At 40.4% G+C, this 22,246-nt stretch overlaps 1 protein-coding gene across 2 annotated transcripts in view; it reads right to left on the minus strand.

Moving 5' to 3' along the window:
- Positions 1 to 22,246, minus strand: part of niban1 (niban apoptosis regulator 1) — a 129,195-nt gene that overhangs the window by 44,406 nt on the left and 62,543 nt on the right. The window contains exons 4-5 of one of the 2 annotated variants that reach the window (XM_048602044.1): positions 21,417 to 21,531; positions 15,422 to 15,589 (exon numbers count right to left, since the gene is read on the minus strand). In XM_048602044.1, the coding sequence (XP_048458001.1) occupies positions 15,422 to 15,589; positions 21,417 to 21,531 (283 nt within the window). The remainder of the gene's footprint in view (positions 1 to 15,421; positions 15,590 to 21,416; positions 21,532 to 22,246) is intronic. The other variant, XM_048602045.1, reaches the window with a different exon arrangement.

The raw sequence follows: 22,246 nt of genomic DNA on the forward strand, positions 1-22,246 counted from the left end.
GGCCTCTTGCCACACGTGCCACTCTCCAGACCCAAGAGAAAAGAAAAAGAAAGAAAAGAAAAAAACATGCCAAAGGGAAAAGAAGAAGAAAACAAGATAGATAGCCAATGGAAGTGGACGGGCCTGGGGCTCAGCCCACCTGCATGGCCTCCATAAATGTTGATTTGATTGAAACATTAAGTCATGAAGGTCTTGACAGGGCAAATGTAGAATGAATGTTTCCTGTTGTGAGAAAATCCAGATAAGATCACCATTTGAAAATAAGGAATGCCCCTTTCAAGGTGATGTGGAGAATACTTTTTCTCCAGAGGATCATGCATATTTGGAACTCTCTTCCAACTCTATCTTTGTTGACTTTTAAAAGCAGAGGTGGATTGATTCTTGGTAAGTAATGGGAGGTGAAATGTTACTAGTGGTAGGCAGGAATGTGAAGTTGAAGATTACAATCAGATCAGCCATGATCTTATTAAATATTCATGTGGGCTTGAAGGGCTAGATGGTCTTCTACTGCTCATAACTCATATGTATCCATGTAAGAAGTCCTAGAATAATTAGAAACTGTAAAGTGAATTTTTACACCATTATGTGGACAGCAGGGAGGCATGTGCTGGCATGGTTATTTTGTCCATCAAGCCTACATTCTGATCCCCATCTCTCCATCCTACCTGCCACAAGTGGTGGATAGCTAACTGATCTTATTAAAGGCCTATTTAGGTTGGTCATCAGGGGCTGAATGGAAGTTTCCAAAGGGAAAGCTATTTCATCTCTACTAGAGATTGTGTAATGAGATAGGATTAATTAGACATCCCATTAAAAACCCTCTGGAGGTATAATGTTCAATTACATACCGAGCTTGAGATTGACACTCCCATCCAAAGAATCTTACATTTAAACAAAGCCCATTACATGGGTTTGAGAGATGACTAGATCAAGTTTATTGTGCAAATCAACTGAAACATATGGCAGTAAATAAGCAATCAGAACCATTTAAAGAAAAGAATTAAAATTTCAAATAAAGCAAAATCTCAGTAAGAATGAAACATCGGTTGCTCATTGGAGCAACTTTAGATTGCATTAGATTAAAAAGTGCTTCACAATTTTGTAAAAAAAAAAAATAGTATACCTAATGAATGGAAGAAAATATTAGAAATTAGCAAAGGCAACCAACATCGAAAGAATTGAACATATGTATGTGCGAACTAGTCAGGAATATGAAACAGATAAGAAATTTTACATTGTATGTTAAAAGGAAGAGAGTAGCTAAAGTAAACCTTGGAGGCAGAAATTACCACGGGGAATGAGGAAATGGCAGAGATGATAAACAAATATTTTCTATCTGCCTTCACAGTAGAAGACACAAATTACATGTGAGAAATAAGAGGTAACCAAGGAGAAATAAGAATGAGAAACTTAAAGTAGTACCTGCAGAGAAAATTTGTTAGAGGAAGTTAGGGGATTAAAAGCCAACACAACTGCAGAACTTTATGGTGTCTATGCTACAGTTGTAAAAGAGGTAACTGGTTACAAAAACAAAATCACTAGATTCCAAAATGATACCACAGGATTGGAAATTAGCAAATGTTACGTAGCTATTCAAACAAGGAGGGAGAGAGGGAACAGGGAATTACAGGCCTATCAAGCTAATATCAGTTCTTTGGAAAATGTTGGAATCTACTACTATGGAAGTCTTAACAATGTACATAGGAATCATATTATCAGACAGAGTCAACATTGGAGACAGTAAGGACTGCAGAGGCCGAAACATTGATTTTCCTCCTCCTCAGATGCTGTCTGACCGGCTGTGCTTTTCCAGCTCCACATTTAGTGACCCCAGAGTCAACATTGCTTTAGAAAGTGGAACTTGTGTTTAACAAATTTCTTAGAGTTTCTGAAGAAGGAACCAACAGATTAGATAAAGCAGAGACAGGTGGTTGATTTTACAAAGGCACTTAATAGGTGACAAATGAAAGGTTAATATGCAAGGCTTTATTCATTTGGGGTAATATATTAGCATTGATGGAGGACTGATTAACAGACAGGATGCAGACAGTATAGATAAATGGGGCATTTTTTCAGTTGGCAGACTATATCTAATGGATTGCTATGAGAATCAATGCTGTAGCTTAGCTTTTTACAATCTATACTTAGCTTAATGTATCCAAATTTGCTGACAATGCAAAGTGGGACTGTAATCTATGAAAAGGAAACAAAAAAAGCTGTAAAAAAATCGTACAAGGTAAGCGAGTGGACAACAAAGTGAAAGATAGAGCATAAGTTGAGGAAGTGAAACATTATTCATTTTGGTACTAAGAAGAGAGGCAAAACATATTTTAAAAGGAGTGGAACTTTTAAATGTTGATGTTCAGTGAGACCTGGGGCTATTGTACAAGGCACAAAGCTCACATGCAGGTACATTAGGAAGGCAAATGGCATGTTGGACTTTGTTGCAAGTGGAAGCAAGTACAGGGATAAAGAAGTCTTTTTACAGTTTCCTGGGGCATTGATAAGACAAACACCTGGAATATCATGGACATTTTGGTCTTGTAATTTCAGGAGGGATAAAATTGCATGGGAAGCAGTTCAGAGAAGGTTCATTAAGTTGTTTCCTGGGATGCAAGGTTTTTCTTACGGGGACAGGTTGATCAGGTTGGGCTTATTCACACTGGATTTTAAAAGAATGAAATATGCAAGACTTTGAGGGGGCTTGACAGGATATTGCCTTTCTTGGAGGAATCTAGAACCAGGAGGCACAATAAGAGATTTTCCATTGGATGGAGGAGAAATTTCATCACTCAGATCATTAGATTTTGGAATTCTCTTCCTCGGAATGTAGTGGAGGCTGAGTCATTGAATTCATTCAAGAATGTGGTAGAAAAACATCTGATCCACAGTGGAGTCAGTGATTATGGAGGAGGTGCAGGAAAGTGGAGACAAGGCCACAATCACATTAGCTACGATCTTGTGAATGGCACAGCAGGCTTGATGGGACAAATGGCCAACTCCTGCTCCTATTTTTTAATGATCTTATATTCATATGATGTGATGCTAAGTAAATTGGCCTACAGCATCTTGAATTCAAGAGTATAACAATTAGAATTAGAACATGAAATTAAGTACAGCAATATAGGAGTACAGTGAAAAAATGTATAACATCACCATTCTATGGCACCATCTTAAAATATAAAATACAAAACCAGAATTAAAAAACAGAGAAGAAATAAAAGAAAGACTCAAAAAGTAAAAGAAAAACGTCCAGATTTTAAAGTCCTTATCCAAAAGAAAAGGAAAAAGTTCAGATTTTATAAGAGGTGATCTCATGAAACATGTGAGGTCCTGAAGTTTCTTAACAGGGCATCAGTGAGAAGTTATTTCCACCTGCTAGGGAATCCAGATCCCAGGGCAGTGTCAGGGTAAGGGGCTGATCACTTAGGACTGAAATGCACAGAAATGTTTTCACCGAGACATTTGTTAATCTTTGGATATCTCAAACCCTGAGAGTTGTAGATGCTTCATTGTTGAATACATTTAAGATGTGGAGATGCCCATGTTGGACTGGGGTGAACAAAGTCAGAAGACACAATATCAGGGTATAGTCCAACAGGTTTACTTACAATCACAAGGTCCTGGAGCGCTGCCCCTTCATCAGGTGAAGTCGAGAGGGGCACACAGGCACCTCTCCACTTCACCTGATGAAGGAGCAGTGCTATGAAAGCTTGTGATTGTAAATAAACCTGTTGGTCTATAACTTGGTGTTGTGTGTCTTCTGAATATATTTAAGGCCGCAATAGATGGAGTTTTGATCTATGGGGAGCATGGGAAAAAGTGGAGTTGATGCAGAAAATCAGCCATGATTGTACTGAATGGTTGAACAGACCCAAGGCACCATATGAACGACTGCTGCTCTGATTACTTATGTTCTTATGTTAAATTAACTGCATCAAATTCAGTAATATCTAATTGAACATGACAAATTTACTTCCAATTTGGAAACGGATTCATATCTTAGTCACGTATATTGCTTACTCTGGTACTTTGGAAATCACACAAGATGCTAAGAGACAAAAAATGCTTTGATCATTATTTATAGCAAAATGGTAACTGTAGATATAAATAAGGTATTTATAATTTTTTTTCAAGGAAACACAGAAAACTTTCCTTCTGGTGTTCACAAACCATTTCTCTGACTGACAGTGAGGGCAGTGTTGCTATGACTAATTGTGGGACAACAACCAATGTTGGGGATGTAAAATTAAGTCTTTGTGATAGACAGGACACAGGGTCAAAAACTCAGCTCAGGGTCAAGTGGCTTGCTCAGGTTGCAAACAGTTCAGCTCAGACTGAAACAAAGGCCGTGGAGTGGGCTGGAATTGCTGGCAAGGGCCAGCTTTTGGAGGAGGCTGAAGAAGATTGCTTCAAAATCTTCCTAAACATTCAGCATGAGAAATGGCAGCTCATTTCAGGCTGAATCTGTTGGACAAGCAGTCCAACAAGCCAGCGATAGTGGAGCTGCTGAGAAAGGTGACGGAGACAAATAGCTGGAGGGACATGAGCTTAAATGTGGAAGGTGACTATTGGTTAGTATTGCAAAGCAGCTGCACACAGATGAGAAAGAAGATAGTTCTCCATGATATGCCCAAATAACACAGCCTTTTGTATTCTATGGTCAAATCCTATTAGTTTCCACACCTATGTAAATGTGGTTGACTCTTAACTGGCCTCTGAAATGGCCTAGCAAGCCATCCATTGGTGTACAAAATAAATAAAAAAAACTTTGAATAGATTTGACAGACCACCTAGCATTGATTTAGGCATGGGACTGGATCACACAAAAGCACATCCAATTACAATTGAGAGAGCTCTCCCATGGACTAGTCAAGCAACAGATGGACATAGTCATATTGGTTGATTAATACCTTACAGCCAATGTCTCAGATTCCTCCATTATAATATACCTGAGCCACCAGCAGTTCCTGTTTACGAGGGTGGCAGCACAGTTATATATATTTTGGAGGAAATTGAGCCCTTTGGGTCCCTTCATCCAAGTTATTGCAATTCATTGTAAATAGTGGGGGTCCCAGCACTGATCCCTGTGGCACTCCGCTAGTTACAGTTTTCCAACCTGAAAAAGACCCATTTATCCGTAATCTGTCTTCCAATAGCAAGCTAGTCTTTAACGCATGCCAAAATCTATACCACGATCTTTTAACTTGTGCAAGAACCTTTGATGTGGGACTTCTAAAAAATACATTTTGGAAATCCATGAACACTACACCTACAGATTCTCCTTTATGCAGTTTGATGGTTACTTTCTCCAGGAACTCAACTGAATTATTTAAGTTCAGTTTAGTTCTACCCAACCCTATTTTGATTTTTGAAATCTCTTGCTATAACCGCTTTAATAATGGACTCTAACAATTTTTCTATGATAGGTGTTTAGCTAACTTGCCTCTAGTTTCCTGCTTTTTGAATCTTTTTTTTCCTGAATATAGGTGCTAAATTGTTATTTTCCAGTCTGCTGGGACTCTTCTAGAATCTATATAATTGCAGTCACTACCTCTAGTACATCTGCAGTCAGGTATTTTAAGATCGTAGCATGTAGGCCATCAGATCCTGGGAACCTGTTAGCCTTTAGACTCTAATAATTTTCCTGGTACCTGTTGACTAATGATTGTAACTGTTTTATGTTCCTCCCTCTCCTTTTACTTCTTCATTTTCAAGGAGCTTCAGGAAGTTTAAGTCCTCTATCATGAAGACAGACAAAATATCTGTTCAATGGCTCTGCCATTTCTTTATCTTCCATTATCAGTTACTCAGACTCAATCTCTTGAGGATTAACACATTTTGGCTAATCTTTTCTTTCACAATATAAGTGGAAACTCTTACTGGGTTTTTTTTTTGCACTTCTAGATAGCTTTCTCTCATACTCTAATTTTTAAAGTCATTCTTTGCTGGTTTCTAAACTCTGACCAATTTTCTGATCTACCATGAACCTTCACAGAAACGTAGTGGTTCTCTACATTTCTTTCAATTTGATACTACCCTTAACTTCCTTAATTAGACATGGATGATGCATCCTTATCAAAGAGTTTTTCTTTCTCATTGGGATTTTTTCTGAGAGTTACTAAAAATGTATTTAAAGTCTGCTACTGTATATCTACCGTCCTACCTTTTAACCTAGATTTTCAGCTTTTCGCTAACTCAGGTTTCACACCTCATGATTACCTTATTTGGGTTTAAAGTATTAATCTTTGACTCACACTTCTCAAGTTCCAATCAAACATGGAATTATGTTCTGTTGTGATCACTGTCATCTAGAGGCTCCTTTACGATGAGTTTATTGATTGGTTCAGTATCATTGTACATTTCCAGATGTACATTAGCTTACTTGAACTATACTAACAAACTGTCCCAAATATAATCTATGAACTCATTGTCCAGGCTACCTGTACAAATTTAATTTAGCTAATCTACATATCGTCTAAGTCATCCATGATTGTGGTAGTACCTTTCTTACTTCCCCATTAGTCCTGCAATACAACTATTATTCTTGTACAATTTACTCCTTATCTTCCTTATTTCTTTTCTCTACCTATAATCGATTCAACATCTTGCTCTTTTAACCCAAGGTCATCTCTCACTACTGCACTGTCATCCCTGATTAACAGAGTTCTCGCACTAGCTTTTTAGAGCTTCCCATCTTTCCGAAATGTCAAATACTCTTCAATATTCATGTCTCAGCCTTGGTCACCTTACAACCATGTGTTTGTAATAGCTATCAGTTCAGACAAATTTATTTCTATCTGAGCAAATAATTCATCGATTTGTTGCAAACTCTGCATGCAATCGGATAAAAAGCTTTTCATTCTAGCCTTATACATTTTTAAAAAAAATCTCTGGCCTTATGAACTCTTAAGTTTATACGATGTGCCTCTTCCTGCTGCACACGGGTTACCACTACCCAAATTGCTATATCCTGCTCTATTACCTCATTGTTTCCCTTTAATTTACCATACTTTCCTCAAATGATCCCTTCCCCTCATGACTCAGTATAAAGCTCTCACAATCACCCTAGTTAAATGATTGATCACTAGAATACAGGTCCTAGTATGGTTTCAGAGAAGACAAACCCAATAGTCTAGATCACTCCTCCACTCCAACCTGCCCAAACTGCTATCAGTGTTACATAAATTAAAATCCATTTCTCAAACGCCAGTGTTTGAGCTATACATCTACCTCTATAATCTTATTTATATTATGTGAACTTTCAATACAGTTCATTGATGACATTTTCCAAAGGCTAGTATTATGTTATTGTGAATGTATGGCTGAGGTTCAAAAGGTACGATTATCTTAACAGGGATTCTGACTTCACAGTTTCTTGCACAGTTTAAAGAGGCATTTAAGGATTAGTTGTTTTTAATGAAACTATTGAATATATTTATTTGTTTCTAAAAAAGATTGAATGCCAAAGTTGATTTAAAATTGTGAATAGGTTTCATTTTCATTTTTATTTTCTCCAATTGGGTATGTAGGAATGAGATTGCATCAGATTGCTTGAAGTTTTTTTTAAATCTCCACATTGTTCCTGAGATCTGCCCATGATGGATATATGGTGGATGGCTATGGAAGTGGCATGGAGGTATAAGACAGCATAGGGAGTGGGTTTGGGTTTGGATTTGAGTTGGTATTCTGTTGCCATGGAGTGTGAGGGAGCATAGGGGAGTTGTTTGATGCCATGAATTGGTATGGTGGCGGCATGGAGATATGAGGGCTTATGGGGTATTTGGGGCATTAGTTAGCACAGAGTTGCCATGGGGGTGGTATAGGTCATGATGCAGTGTGAGGTAAGGGCTAGAGGTCCTAAAAGTTTCAAATATAACAAAGACAATGTCCCAGAAAACTGAAGAAGGCATTCTAATGTTGGCATTTCCCTGCCCCATGCCCGATTAAGGGCACTTCTGGTATTGAGGACCTAACTCTATCCCACCTCGACTCTCTGGTGTAAAAAATGAGTGGAGCTACAATAGGACACAGTTGAATCCTCTCTCCATTGAAGTTTACTGAGCAGGTTATAGAAGTGATAGCTAGAAATAGCAAGTGGAGTCAGGAAGGAAATACTATGATGATATTTTCATAGTAGTATATAATCTTCTTAAACTGGTTTCATTCACATACACATTGTACAAAATGTTCTTTTCATCCATGTTCGTTCCCTGAGCACTTTTACAACCCAAACGAAGATTGATTGCAACAGATCTGTTATTAGGTTCACCCTATCAGCTACTGGTGTGTTCAAGACCAAACAGACAACAGAGAATTTAAAAACAAAATGGTTTTAAATTTCAATTTTGAAATTTAGATTTGCATAACTGCAACTCTTGCCACATCTTTCTTTGAATTGCTTTGTAAAGCAGCTTACCACAAACTGACATGTTGCCAGGAAATGATGTCAGACAGGATGCAAGCTTAGTCTGTCACACTGGTGTGCGTTAAGCATGAGTAATAGATTATAAATAGTAACTTAACTAAGCTTCGTGTTGCTTAACAATGCATGATTTATCAAGCAATAGCTGTTCAATGCAGCTCACAGAACTTACGAAAAATGCTTTTCTCTCCACTTGAAGTTGGAGAAGGTAATCGCACAAGTGTGTACCACTTCAGTTCATCTTCTTTCCCTATTTTCCCCACATACCCTAACTCTCTTTGGATTCCTTCTAAATTCTACATGGTGTCCTGGCCAAGAAGTGATCTGAGGCTGAGGTGACATTCTCCGAGCCCTCTCACGAAGTTATCCCTCCGCGACTGTTCAATAACGTCAGATGACCCTTTCTCAGACTTTCCTTCCCATTCTAGAATTCCACGATTATCCTCTACGTATAACAGCTGTTAGACATGAGCCCAAACTTGATGCATTGAAAATTGTGATGACAGAACCACATTCTGACATGATACATTGCCCACTACTGCTCTACAGATCAGGTTTTGTGTCCCAGATTCCCTTGTACTACATATTTTAAAAATGAATCCCTCAGCCAGGGCATGTCTCCAAAGTATTTCAAAGGGTCTCACGGTCATCATATTTCCATTACAATAACTTTTGTCTTTCTTGATTTATTAGCCATTTTCGTTATTTTTCCATAGGCTGAGACAAACATAACACTGAAATGCAATGATAATAATGCTATGTTGTCTTTGGGTAGTTGATACTTTATATTAGAAATTTAGACTGGTAACTCTCAGCTACGGTAACAGGATCAGTTTTCAGGGCAGAATGGTTGTCCCTTGCCTTTTGAGAGTTTCCCCAGGTCCATGCAAAGGTCTCATGCTCAGGATTACAAACCATGACCATCAGTGGAAGCAGCAATTTTTGGTGGATATGGCAAAAGAGCTAGAACCTCAAGGGACAACGGTTGCTGAGAAGCGGAGGCTTCATTGGGAAGAGAACTTCTGTTTCCTTTAAGCACAAGTGGGGAATACAGTGGAAATCATGTCATGTATTCCTAGTTGTACTGCTCATGGCTCACTGAATTTAAAAATGGGAAACTTTTGATCGCAACTGGACAGCGAAGTGCAAGACTATGAGGCATTAAGAAATGAGCAGAGAACCTGCCCATAGGAATATCACCACAATTCCGCAGGAGAAGAGATCCTCTTGAGGTATGATAATATTCATAGGAATCCCAAGAATGTGTCTATGTTTGCAGTGAGGTCCATGGGACTGTCTCAATGCTTTCAGGTGTGTGTGAAGAACATGCAGGATTGCAGCATGTTTGCAGAGGATACAAAATAGAAAAAGTTTAAAGGCTGCTGCCTCTGTTATAGCAATAAATATAGCCCTTGCAAGCTTTGTGTTCCAGTACACAAAAAGCAATTTCTATTAATACTAATCTAAAAAAAAAAGGCAGATTGATCTCTATATGCTCCCACTTAAGCACAGGCAGAGAATTTGACTGTGTTCAGTATTACAGATACATTTTCATTGGAGTCAAGACACCTATCAGATACTTTCAATTAATGGAAAATAACTGGAGCCCTTTTGGGGAAAAAAAATGGTCATTCTGGTGGCTGTGGCAGTATCAAAAGAAAATAAGTTGAACCACTTTCAACAGGTGATGGTCATAAATTCTCAGGATCATCACCACTTCTCAAGCATGGTCTAAGTGGTGATCCCAGGCTGGACTATAAAATGATTGGAACTGGTAAATGCTTTGTCTCTGCTCTGAAGAACAACGTATGGAACTAAGGATTTCCGGGTGATCTGTCTGCTCCTCCAAAGCTACAAAAGGCAGGTCTGGCACCATCTGCCAGATTTTCTGATGCTGTTAGCTCCTCTACTGACAAAATATTGATATTTAGCTCATTGAAGTGGGTTAAGGAGGACCCACTAAGGTGATCCAAGTTGACAGCATGTATCTGAAACTGCAACAGAAGATAAAAAGACTGTCAACATCTTTTCAAATGTGAGAGATTTTAAAAGTGACCATGTTATTAAACCAGTATCTCTGGGTTTTCTTGGTTACTGTTTTTGAGAACCATGACTAAATGGGTATTGCAAGTGCTGTTGCAATGTCGCAGACAGTCAGCTACTTTATGTGAATTGATTGAGCTCTCGGAACTCCATTGAGGCAAGGACTGATGTGGGTGCCAGCACTTGACCAACAGCACCAATTCCAGCAGGTCCCAAAATGGCCAGTACTTCTGCCTATGGTGAGCAGAAGAATAGGACAAATAGGGTGTGTAATAATTCAGGAAGCCTGACTGAAAAGGAACAGCATTGATTGTTGAATACCAAATCAGAGCTACTACTCGTAGTGTGCAAAGGCTAGGCCCAGCCCAGTTCTGCAGATCTGTCCCTGGGTCTACTTCATAAAATTTGTAAATGTTGCTGTTTTTCAAACGGCTTATTCGAGGAATGCATATGGATGTCATCTCTAAAAGCTGTTTGACAACCTATACGTACCAGCTGAATTTCTACACAAATTTTTCTGATTGTCTGTTGTAACCTTTGCTAATGTTCCACACAAACATAAAAGGGTGAATAGGATTCCACTATTTCTTCAGGATCTCCATGGATTTTCTGCTGAAGTTACCATGGACAACAAGGACAACCTGTGTGGAAATCCAACTCCCGATGACCATAACCTAGAGTTTCAGGAAGAGGGTATGTATATCATGTTTGTGGCCTTGTTTTTGTTGGGGGAATATCTTATTACTCAACCTCTTGAAAAGCGTAGCACTTTAGATGGTATGCGAAGCAGAGATCAGGGCCAGGGCTGGACTTCCAAATTCTACTGTCAGGCGGAAATGTGGGTCAGAACCCGTGCTGTGATTAAAGCAAATTCCCTTTGACAGCTAACTGATGGCCAGAGGGTGGGCTCACTATTCAAGCGACAATGGGCAGATGAGCACTTGAAGCTGAAGGATCACTCGTCTCACTCTTAAGAGAAGCAGTGGACAGTGTTGGGAAGCAAATGAGGGAGGGCAATTCCATATGAAGGTGCCGCCTCTCTAATTTTTTTTGTTTTTTTTAAAAGTTGAAAAGAAGAAAAATGATTTTTGCAATCAGGCCACATCTGTGGTGGGGGATGGGGCTTCCACATGGTGGTCTATGCTGCTGCTGCAATAGTACTTATAGGGAGGCCCCCTAGCCCCCTAGCCCTGACAGAAGCACTGAGTCGTTCCTGCTCTACTGACAGGAATCTGCCTCAGAGAGCCTAAAGAGGTTCCCATTGCAAGTACAAACCAGGACGGTGACAGGAAAATCCAGACTGGTCTCTTGTACCTAAAGAAATCTCCAGCAGCAGGTGGTGATGGTAAGGGAGTGCACTACACACAGCCATTGGGGCATTCAGACTGACTGTCTCTGATAGAAAGGGTGCCTATAGGAAAAGGAAGCCTCCCAGGAAACAGAAGGTTGTCCCCATTTCCAAAAGGATATAAACCACAGGCTTGATTTCACATTCAGACCATGTCTTTCATTGTTTAACCTTAATTTCCCTTCAGGTTTGTAATGACCCGATGCCAGTGGAATAAAGGATCCTTGCTTCATGATCTTGGGGCTGTTCACACGTTTAAATTGTGTTACATTTCACTGTCTTTGTCCTTAAGTGGCCCTTAAAAAGCAATGCGAGCTACCCATCATGGCTAGGTAGGTAGCCTTCCACCTTTCCATCCTGACTCTAAAAAAATGGCCTGCCACAGGGAGCTGTTCAGGATACAGCAGGGGAACCAGCACAACTATTTATAGCTGCTCCTGATCCCAGTCCCAGTACAACCTCAAAATCAAGCACTAGATGTTTTGATCATTACTGAAAAATCTCTGGCGAAAAAGCATTGCTGAACTTACTTGTATTCATGGGCAGATTGCCAGAAATATTATTTCCACACCAGACAGGCTGAGGAAAATGGTATGCCAGAAATCAATACCTTGAGAGGTGGAAGCACCAGATTTAACAATGGGATTAGGATTTTAAAATGTCACCTTTCTCACAGGCATTTTAATAAATGCCAGAGATTGTGCTGACTGAGCAGATCCTTTTCTTGCCGTACTAAGCAGCTAACTGAAAACACATTGCTCATCATTGTCAACAAAAGCTGATTCATTTGACAGTCTTCCCATTTTAAACAAGATATCAAAGTCAGTTTGGGATTGCTCAATACATACTGAATCAGGTCTATTTCAGTAGTTATTTAATATCTCTGCCATAAACCAATACAAGTTGTCTACATGGAGAAAAATGATCAGTGAAGTCAAATTACCATTTTATAATCTAATCCCAGTATGAAAGAGGGAGAACAAGATTTCACACAGTAACTGTTTATACTGGAGAACATCGTGAAAAGGCAAACATTCCTCTTCACTGTTCTGCAAACACACAACACAATTTTGCAAAAATATTCTTGTGACAAAAATGGCGTACTGCCTTCTGCGGTAAAAAAAATCCTAAAGGAAGATTGGGACATAGCTTCTCAAACAAAGGCTGGAAAATATTCCATTTGTGTTGCTCTCATTATAGGATTTTGACCATCACTGTTTGAACTAATTTACTGCCACCATCATTCAACGTGCAGTTTCTTAAATATCTTATTGACAGGTTTGCACTAGAAATCTGCTTCTTTGGTACTATTGAAAGGGTAGTTATTACATTTTGTTTCTTTGCTGACATTCTCTACACTAACAATTATCAACAGTTGCCTCTATGTTACATTGAGACTTTATTTTCTCCTCAATTTTCCATTCCAGGTCATCAAATTCACGAAGGGATAATTGGGCAGAGCCACAGCAACTGCAGTTATGACCCAGATGGGAAGACATAGTAGTTGCAGAAAGCAGATCTCCCTGGCTGTAGTGTAGACTTTCCTGGAGATGCTTACTTGTATATGCTGAGTCAGGTCATTACTCATTTAAACAGACAGCAGGGCTAACAAAGTATTGTGCAGTTTGCCCTTGTGACCTTTTATAAAGGAGAAAGGGCACTGAGATCAAACAACAATCTAATTTGTGTGAGAAAAACCATATCTAATATTCAGAAAAATACAGGTCCAAGTTTTCAACCAGGATCAAATGCAGATGTCAGAGGGGGGAACAAAGAGCTAGATAGTAACATGAAAGAATTAAGATGATCCTGAGCTCTTTTCCTTCCAAATGTAGACATCTTTATTGGATTCAAATTGCACAGCCAGAATACAATTATTGTGAGGTGGACACAGACATGTGGATTGTGGATGAAGAATTCTGACCAAAGACTCAAAGCAGTCATCCAATCTTTTGTTCACTACTCTACAAACATAAAAGATATCAACAAGAGCCATTTGGCCCTTTAAGGTGGCCTAGCCACACATGGCTATTCTTCTACCTCAACATCTTCCTGCACTATTCTCATTTCCCTCAATTCCCTTGACATCCAAAAATCTAGCAACATCTGTCTTCAATATACTTCACCACTGAATATCTACAACTGTCTGCAGTGGAAAATTCCAAAACTCATATTCATGGCCCATTATCACCTACTGGATGATACGTCTATGTGATTGGCTGACAACTGCTGCACCAAGCTGATCTATAGTATTCCCGCGGTTGCCTAGGATGACATGTGGAGAATGGCCACTTAGTTGAGGTGTACAAGGACTGCTAGCACGTACAAATAGTAAAATCACCACAGTCATTAGGGGCAGATAACTGGTGATGGCTTAACCTGAGGGTCACTATGCCTCAGGAGAAGAGAGAGGTTAAGAATGAGGGTCCTTCATGGTACCCTGAGCCAAAATGAGAACTGAACTTGTGCTTTTGGTGTCATTCTCCATTACAAACCAGCCATCCAGTCAACTGTGTTCATCAATCACCCCACAGAATAGTAGTTCAGCATATGACACTTGTTCTTCCAGGAACATCTGAAGTCAATGCCCATTGGAGCATATAGTGTGCCTGGCAACCATTTTTAACATTGTTTTAGCTTTTGGACCATCTTTCATCTGTGGTGGTAAATGTGTCAATGCAGTCAAATAGAAACAACTGTAAACTCAGGGAAAAAAAAAAAGTGAAACTACATGATTTGTACATCAGACCAATTCACCAGCAAGAACAAATGCAACTAAAAATAGCTTAAAATGTTTTAAAAAACAGAAAATACAGAAATAGCAGAAAATATCTTCTTTTTCAAAATCCCCAGCTTCAGAATCTCTTTAGCATATTCTAGGACAGTATTTTGAGACAGTGGCTATCCACTTTTATCTATCAAAGATAGATTTACAAGATATGGTCACTAGAATTACAATGAAGAGCGGCTTTCAATTTTGTCCATGATGCAATAGCTGAAACTGCTGCTGCTATTGCTGCTATCAGGTTTGATCTATCTGTATCTAATTGCTTTCGGCTTTAGAATATAATCATACAGCTCAGAACAAGATAATTCAACTAAAATCTAATTGTTTGTGATTGGCACAGAATGAAATTGCTCCCCTTACAGTAGGGCATCTCTGTAAATGAAGAAACATTTTTAATGTGAGGACTGCTTCCTCTTTCCTTTCAATTAATATTACAATTTAAAATTATACCTTTGAATCTGAGAATTGAGTTTTGATTCTTTCATCAGTGTCTCATTGATACTCACTACTCACATGTGATAGTTGCTGGGAAGTCATGTCATTTTCCTTTATTAAAATTACTCATGTTACCCAACCACTTTGACAGATGTTTTCCTTTATTCACCATGAGAGAAAAATCAACAAAATGGATAACATCCAAGTTGCCAATAATCTACATTTAGAACTTGTTTTGAGATATCACAAAACCTGCCTAAAATCTCTTTTCTGGAATGTACCAGACCTATTGATTTTCACTGGTAGCTGGGTTTTGGTGTGAAGAAGATTGGGAGAATGCCATGAATCATATGCGGGTTTTAGGTCATGACATCAGACTTACCATAATTCAGGTGCCGGATACAATCATTCAGGACAGCCCCAAACTCCCGCTGAGTCTCTTCATTCTCAAAACAGAAGTAACTATGCTTTCGGTATGGGTGCCACAGGTACACTGAGTATTGGGTGTGGTTAACAAGAAAGCTCTGATTACCATCCTTCCCACTGACTGCTGAAAAATAAGCAGAATTGGAATGTTATTAGGAGAGGAAGCATAAATAAAATCACCATGCCTTGGCTCATTGGTCTAAGGGTATGGTTCTTGCTACAGGAGAACTGAGGAAATGAGAGAGGTCTCAGGTCAAAATCCCTGATGAGCTCTCACATTTGGTAACTAGCTCCTTTATTGTTAGGGTGTCCCTGGTTCAACTCCCACTGACTCCAGAAGTGCGAAATGAAATCTCTGAAGTTTCTTTAGAAAACATCTAGGAAGAATGGCCATTTATTTCATTCCATCACCACAACCACCTTAAAAAGTAACTTATATCCAACAAAGCCTTTAAGTGCTTTGCGTAGTGAGCAGCCAGTTTGTTTGCGTAGGAGTCAATTAAACATTTTAACATGGTCTTGCGCACACACACACACACCAATTTAAAGCCTGCATGGTGATTTGGCCATGTCTTAGGTAGACCAGGCACATTGAAAACTCTAATATATTAACTTTCTGGTCCTTTCATTTAGGAGCTCACCTATACTTAATATCTAAAAGTACAATAACATTTATAAAAACTTGTTTCTAGGAGGTGGATGTCGCTGGCTCGGCCAGCATTTATTGACTATCTCTAATTGCCTTTTAGAAGATAATAGTGACTTCCCTTCTTGAGCTGCTGCAGTCCAGCGTTGCTTGACCACCCACAGTGCTATTAGGAAGGAAATTCCAGGATCTTGCCCCAACAACTGAGAAGGAATGCTGAGATAATTCCAAGTCAGGCTGCTGTGTGGCTTGGATAGGAATTTTCAGATGAAGGTGTTCTCATGTTTCTGCTGCCCTTGTCCTTCTGGATGGTAGAATTTGCAGGTTTGGAAGATGCCGTGGAACGAGCCTTTGTGAGTTGTTGCACTGCCTCTTAAATATGGCATACATTGCTGCTACTGTGCATCAGTGGTAGGGAGGGGGAACACTGAAGGTGGTGGGTAGAGTGCCAATTAAGAGGGCTATTTTGTTCTAGATTGTGTTAAGCTTATGAGTGTGTTGGAGCTGCAGTCATTCAGGAAAGTAGGAAGTATTCCATTACACTCCAACTTGTACTTTGTAGATGGCAGACAGGCACTGGGGAGTCTGAAGGTGAGCTACTCATCCCAAAGTCCTCAGCCTCTGACCTGCTCTTATACCTACAGTTATCATATGGCTGGTCCAATTCAATTTCTGGCACAGACCAAACTATAATGACAGGACATATTTGTGATCTAAAAATGGATATCTCACACACGTGAATGACTTCAATTTTGGCGAATGAGTAAAAAATTATCTTCAACTTGCCACCTAAGCATTAAACTGACATCACTGATCAACCCTTAATTTTCCTAAGTTTTGAACCATTGAGTGATTAAAAAAGAGCCTGCATTGATATGTTTATTCTGATGACCAGACATCCCAAATCACAATAATGTCACATGAGGTACTTTTAAAGTTTAATGACAGTTGTAAGTGGCCAATTTGTGCTCAGCAAGCTCCTACAGTCACTATGTGATAAAGAGCAGACAATCTGTTTCAGTGATGTTGATTGAATATTTGCCTCTGGTGAAAGTCACCACAGTCCCACAGGATCACAGGTTGCTCTTCTTTGAAGTTGTGCCATGGGACATTTTACATCCACTTGCCTTGGTTTAACATCACATCCGACTGACATTGGACAGAATTTTCCCAGCCCTTGAATGATGCGGGCAATAGTGAGTCAATTGGGAAAACATGGCAAGACCAGAAAAAATAAAATTCTTGACAATGAGAAAAAATAGTCTGTTTTCCCACAAGATTTGAATAATGAGATGGGAATCTTGCTAGCGATCAGCATGAGGTCTATTTGCATCATTGACATCACATTATTAACTGTTCTTGCCTCATTTATATTCAGCTTATCGTTCCACATGGCAGAGAAATATTAGAAAGTGACAAATACCAAGATGGAAGTCAGAATGGCTACCTGGTGCTGTGTACTCCACTGGGCCTTCACCTTGCGCGCAGCCTCAACACTTCCCGGCATGTTCCATGGACAGTGACTGTCTGGAATCCCCATCCATGAGGCTGGCATCGGACAAACACCAGCTTCACCACTTCATCATGGCACATCTCCAATTCAGAATGGAGCTCAGCACTTCAATACTGCACCTTGAAGAGCACCAACCCCTTACATTGTAATGCTGCTGTCAGGCCACTTTGTACATACAGACATGCTTCTCTCTCATGGATGGGAACAGGATGCATCGCAGGGTTCTTAGCTTGTGCCCTTAACGCTCACTCACTTTGTGCCTATTGAATGCTCATCACATGCCTTGTCTTTTTGAATTTTGCTGCTTCATTCAGAACTTAGAGTCTCATGGTTCTTCTGTTTTGCCTTGTTTTTTCAAACAGGCACAAAGCCAGGCAGCTTGTCATGGTTATCAGCAGTGGTCAGTTAAGGAAATGGACATATTCTTGTATGACACTGTACTACATCAGTTTGTACCTACAGCATGTGCCAGCAGTTTACACAGAAAACTTTGGCAGTAAAAACAAGGTGGCAGATTATCTGAATGGCGATAAATTGGGAAAGGGAGGAGATACAATGAGACCTCAGGTGTCCTGGTATACCAGTCACTGAACATATCCACCAGAATGTGTTCCCAAATGTAATCTAGCTAAAGCACCCACCAAGGAGTCGGTATCTGAGCTACAGAGAGATGGGAGCAGTAGCAAAGAGACAGTGTGTGAGGTAGCAGAGAGAAGATGGCAGCACATACACTTGCACAACACAGAAGGTCATTAACTACATCCTGCACCCACTGGGTGTTCCTCTAGTCCATGGATATCATACTGACCTAATTGGCAACTTCAGAGCAGGCTGGCAGGCTCTGGTGCTATAGCCTCCTCTGTCAGTCCTGAGCAAAGAGGACTGCCCTCTTCTCTACCAGGCTATCCACCAGTACCTTCGTGTCCCTGTCAACCAATGGAAGTGCCAATGTGCCAATGTACAATGGTTAAGGGGAGATCCTGGGTTGCAGTGATTAACCTGGGGCACAGCAGGGCTTTAAATATTACACCCACGGTGGGGGGGACCTGGAAGGTCCAGCAGTGGCAACTACATCTGTCACTGGACAGCACAAGATAGAGTGAGCATGGTGCCATAGAGGTGTGGTGCATACACAATGTGGTCAGCAGTGTAAAAATGGATAAGAAAACATGCCAGAGCTTACAGAGAGAAACCCTTTATGAAACTCTCCAAAATTGATACTTAGCTGATTTTATCTCTAACTCCACTGGAGTGTCAGTTTTGATTTCTTGTGCTGAAGCCCTGGAATGGGACTTGAACCCAGAACCTTAAGACTCAAACAAGTGTGTGACAAACTGAACTGACATTGAGGATAGCACGAAGGAAAAAGATAAAAACTCATGTTGACCTGCTCAAAGTTAGTGGGCTGACTCGAACAACTTTTGATGGGTATGAGATTGACACACACTTTGTTCAGCTATTGGCTTACAGTAAAATTGCTGTGGTTTCTCAAGCTGTTTTTTTTTCCTAAACAGATCATTTGACTTTTTTTAGTTGTGTCCATTTCTCTCCTTGTGTACACTGCAATCTACAAGCTACACCTGACTTTTCTGATCAGAGATTGTGAATGGATCTCTCAATTAAACAAGCTCTTCTTCACTCCTCCCCTCACACATCCCCAGTGGGAGAATTCTCAGCAGGAAAGCCAACGTATCTTCAACACAAGGATGGGAGTCCGAGATGTGTCACCAAATTATTTCGTCCTTTATTAGATTTTAAAATTGCATAAACACAATTTAGTTTGAAACACATGCCTGAAAACCAAATCACTTCTGAATCCTTTTGACAAACAAATGATTAAAATCCCCAAAAAAGTTCTCTCAAGACAACAACATGTGCAAGTCCCAGGTACTGGGGAACCTCCCTTTTCAATGTGGGCTTCACAGCACCAGCCAATGGTAGTATTCACGTTCATCTTCAGGTCAACAAATGGAGAAACCACATGTTCTACACTGGTCTGCCATGTTCACGTGGTGTTTATGTCTGCCACAGGAGGAAATGGAGTTGGTGCTTGGGGGAGTGGGAACAGCCAATATTTTGGCCCCACACTGAGCTGTGCATTTCCATCAGAATCATGAGGGTCCCTTTTCTCTGTTTGTTGTAGTGATCCTACAACCTATGGAAAATTATTATCCAACTTATTGGTACTATCTAACTGTACTTTTGAGTGAAAACATTCAACCTCCCAATCTAAACTGGCTGATTGGTCTCAGTTCACTCTTTCCTAATACAGATTTCAGAATTTTAAATGTCAATTCTGGTGGTTTTTAATTTTATTGGAAAGCTACTAAATAGCTCTCTCCCCGCCTCGCCCCCACTGCCCCCGTACGGACTCGGATTCACTCAACGAGACACTGGATGCTTCCAAGGATATGGACCCTGACAACATTCCACAATAGTACTGAAGACTTATGGTCCAGAACTTCTGCTTCCCTAGCCAAGCTGTTCCAGTATAATTACAACACTGATATCTACCTGACAATGTGGAAAATTGCCCAGATATGTTCTACACATGAAAAGCAGAACAAATCCAACCCGGACGATTACTGCCCATTAAGTCTACTCTCAAATCATTCGTAAAGTGGTGGAAGGTGTCATCAACAGTGCTCAGCAATAACCTGCTCAGGTGACGCCCAGTTTGGGTTCCACCCAGGGCCACTCAGCTCCTGACCTCATTACAGCCTCAGTGCAAACATGAGCAATAAATGCTGAATTCCAAAGGTGAGTTGAGACTGACAGCCCTTGACATCAAGACTGCATTCAACCGAGTGTGGCATCAAGGAGCCCTAGCAAAATTGGAATCAGAGGGAAATCTCTCCACTGATTAGAGTCATTATAAGCACAGGAAGATGGCTGTGGTTATTGGAGGTCAGTCAGCTCCGCTCCAGGGCAACTCTGCAGGAGTTGTGCAGAGTAGTGTCCGAGGCCCAACACATCAACTGCTTTAATGATCTTCTCTCTACGACAAGATCAGAAGTCAGGATGTTCACTGATGACTGCACAGTGTTCAATGCCAATGGTACTGAAAGGCCAGTCAATGACCACCTCCAATAAAACGGAATCTAACTATCACTCCCTGACATTCAATGGCATTACCGTCACTCAATCCTGCACTAACAACATTTTAGGTGGTTATCACTGACCAGAAACTGAACTGAACTAGCAATATAAATATAGTGGCTACAAGAGCAGAACAGAGGCTAGGAATCTTGCAGCAAGTAACTCCCCTCCTGACTCCTCAAAACCTGTTCACCAGCTACAAGGCACAAGTCAGGAGTGTGATAGAATGCTCCCTACATGGCTGGATGAGTTCAGCTCCAACAACACTCGAAGTTTGGCACCATCCAGAACGAAATGGCTCACTTGAATGGCACGACATCTTCCTAACCCACAACCACTAATATCTAGAAGGATAAGTGCAACAAATACACTTTAACATCATCACCTTCAAGAACCCCTCTGACCCACTCACTATTCTGACTCAGAGATAATCATTATTCCTTCAATGTCACTGGGTCAAGCTCCTGGAACTCCCTCCCTCATGGCGTTGTTGGCGTACCTATACCAAATGGATTGCAACAGTTCAAGAAGACAGCTCAACAACACCTTCTCAAGGAATGAGCAATAAATGCTGTTCCAGCCAAAAAATGCTCCCATTCCATGAATGAATACAAAAAATCTCTGGATGATCTGTGCTGAAAAAGCTGTGGAAATCAAACTGCATTAAAATGTTGACAACTCCAAGTTACTCACCACTTGGATCAGGGAAATACTTGTCCACCAATAAGGCATATTCAATCATTGATGTAAGCACTCTGTAACCAGTTGGAAGTAGTTTACATTTTGGCTCTCCTCCCTTCTGATAGACCTAACACAGGTATAGACAGCACAGAAATAGCAATCAGTGTCCATGGCAATGTTAAAATGTTCTTTTGAAAATATGGAGGAGTAATGATTCATCAGCTGAGGGAGGACAGTACGTAGTAATCAACAAGAGGTTTCCTTGCCCATGTTTAATCTGAAGCCACGAGACTTCATGGGGTCCAGAGTCAATGTTGAGGACTCCCAGAGCAACTCCCGCTTGACTGTATAACACTGTGCCACCACCTCCGCTGGGTCTGTCCTGCTGGTGGGACAGGACACATCCATGGATGGCGGTAGTGGTGCCTGCAACATTATCTGCAAGGTATGATTCCATGAATATGACTACATCAGGCTGCTGCTTGACTAGTCTGAGACAGCTCTCCCAATTTTGGCACTCGCCCCCCAGATGTTAGTAAGGAGGACTCTGCAGGGTCAGCAGGGCTGTTTCTGCTATCGTCTTTTCCAGTGCCTAGGTCAATGCCTAGTGAACCAGATGGGTTTCACGGGTCATCAGTAGTTTCTTACTTCCAGATTTTTTTTTATTGATTTCAAATTCTACCATCCACCGTGGCCGAATTTGAACCTGGGCCCCCAGAATGTTATCTGGTTTGCTGGATTAAGTCTGGTGATAATACCACTAGGTCACTGCCTCCCCTATGCTTATATGCTTTTATACTAGATCTTGCAGTGAATATAAATATGAAATAGTGTATCACCCT

Source organism: Rhincodon typus, chromosome 10, assembly GCF_021869965.1.
Source record: "Rhincodon typus isolate 14 chromosome 10, sRhiTyp1.1, whole genome shotgun sequence".
In the NCBI taxonomy this organism is placed as follows: Eukaryota; Metazoa; Chordata; class Chondrichthyes; order Orectolobiformes; family Rhincodontidae; genus Rhincodon; species Rhincodon typus.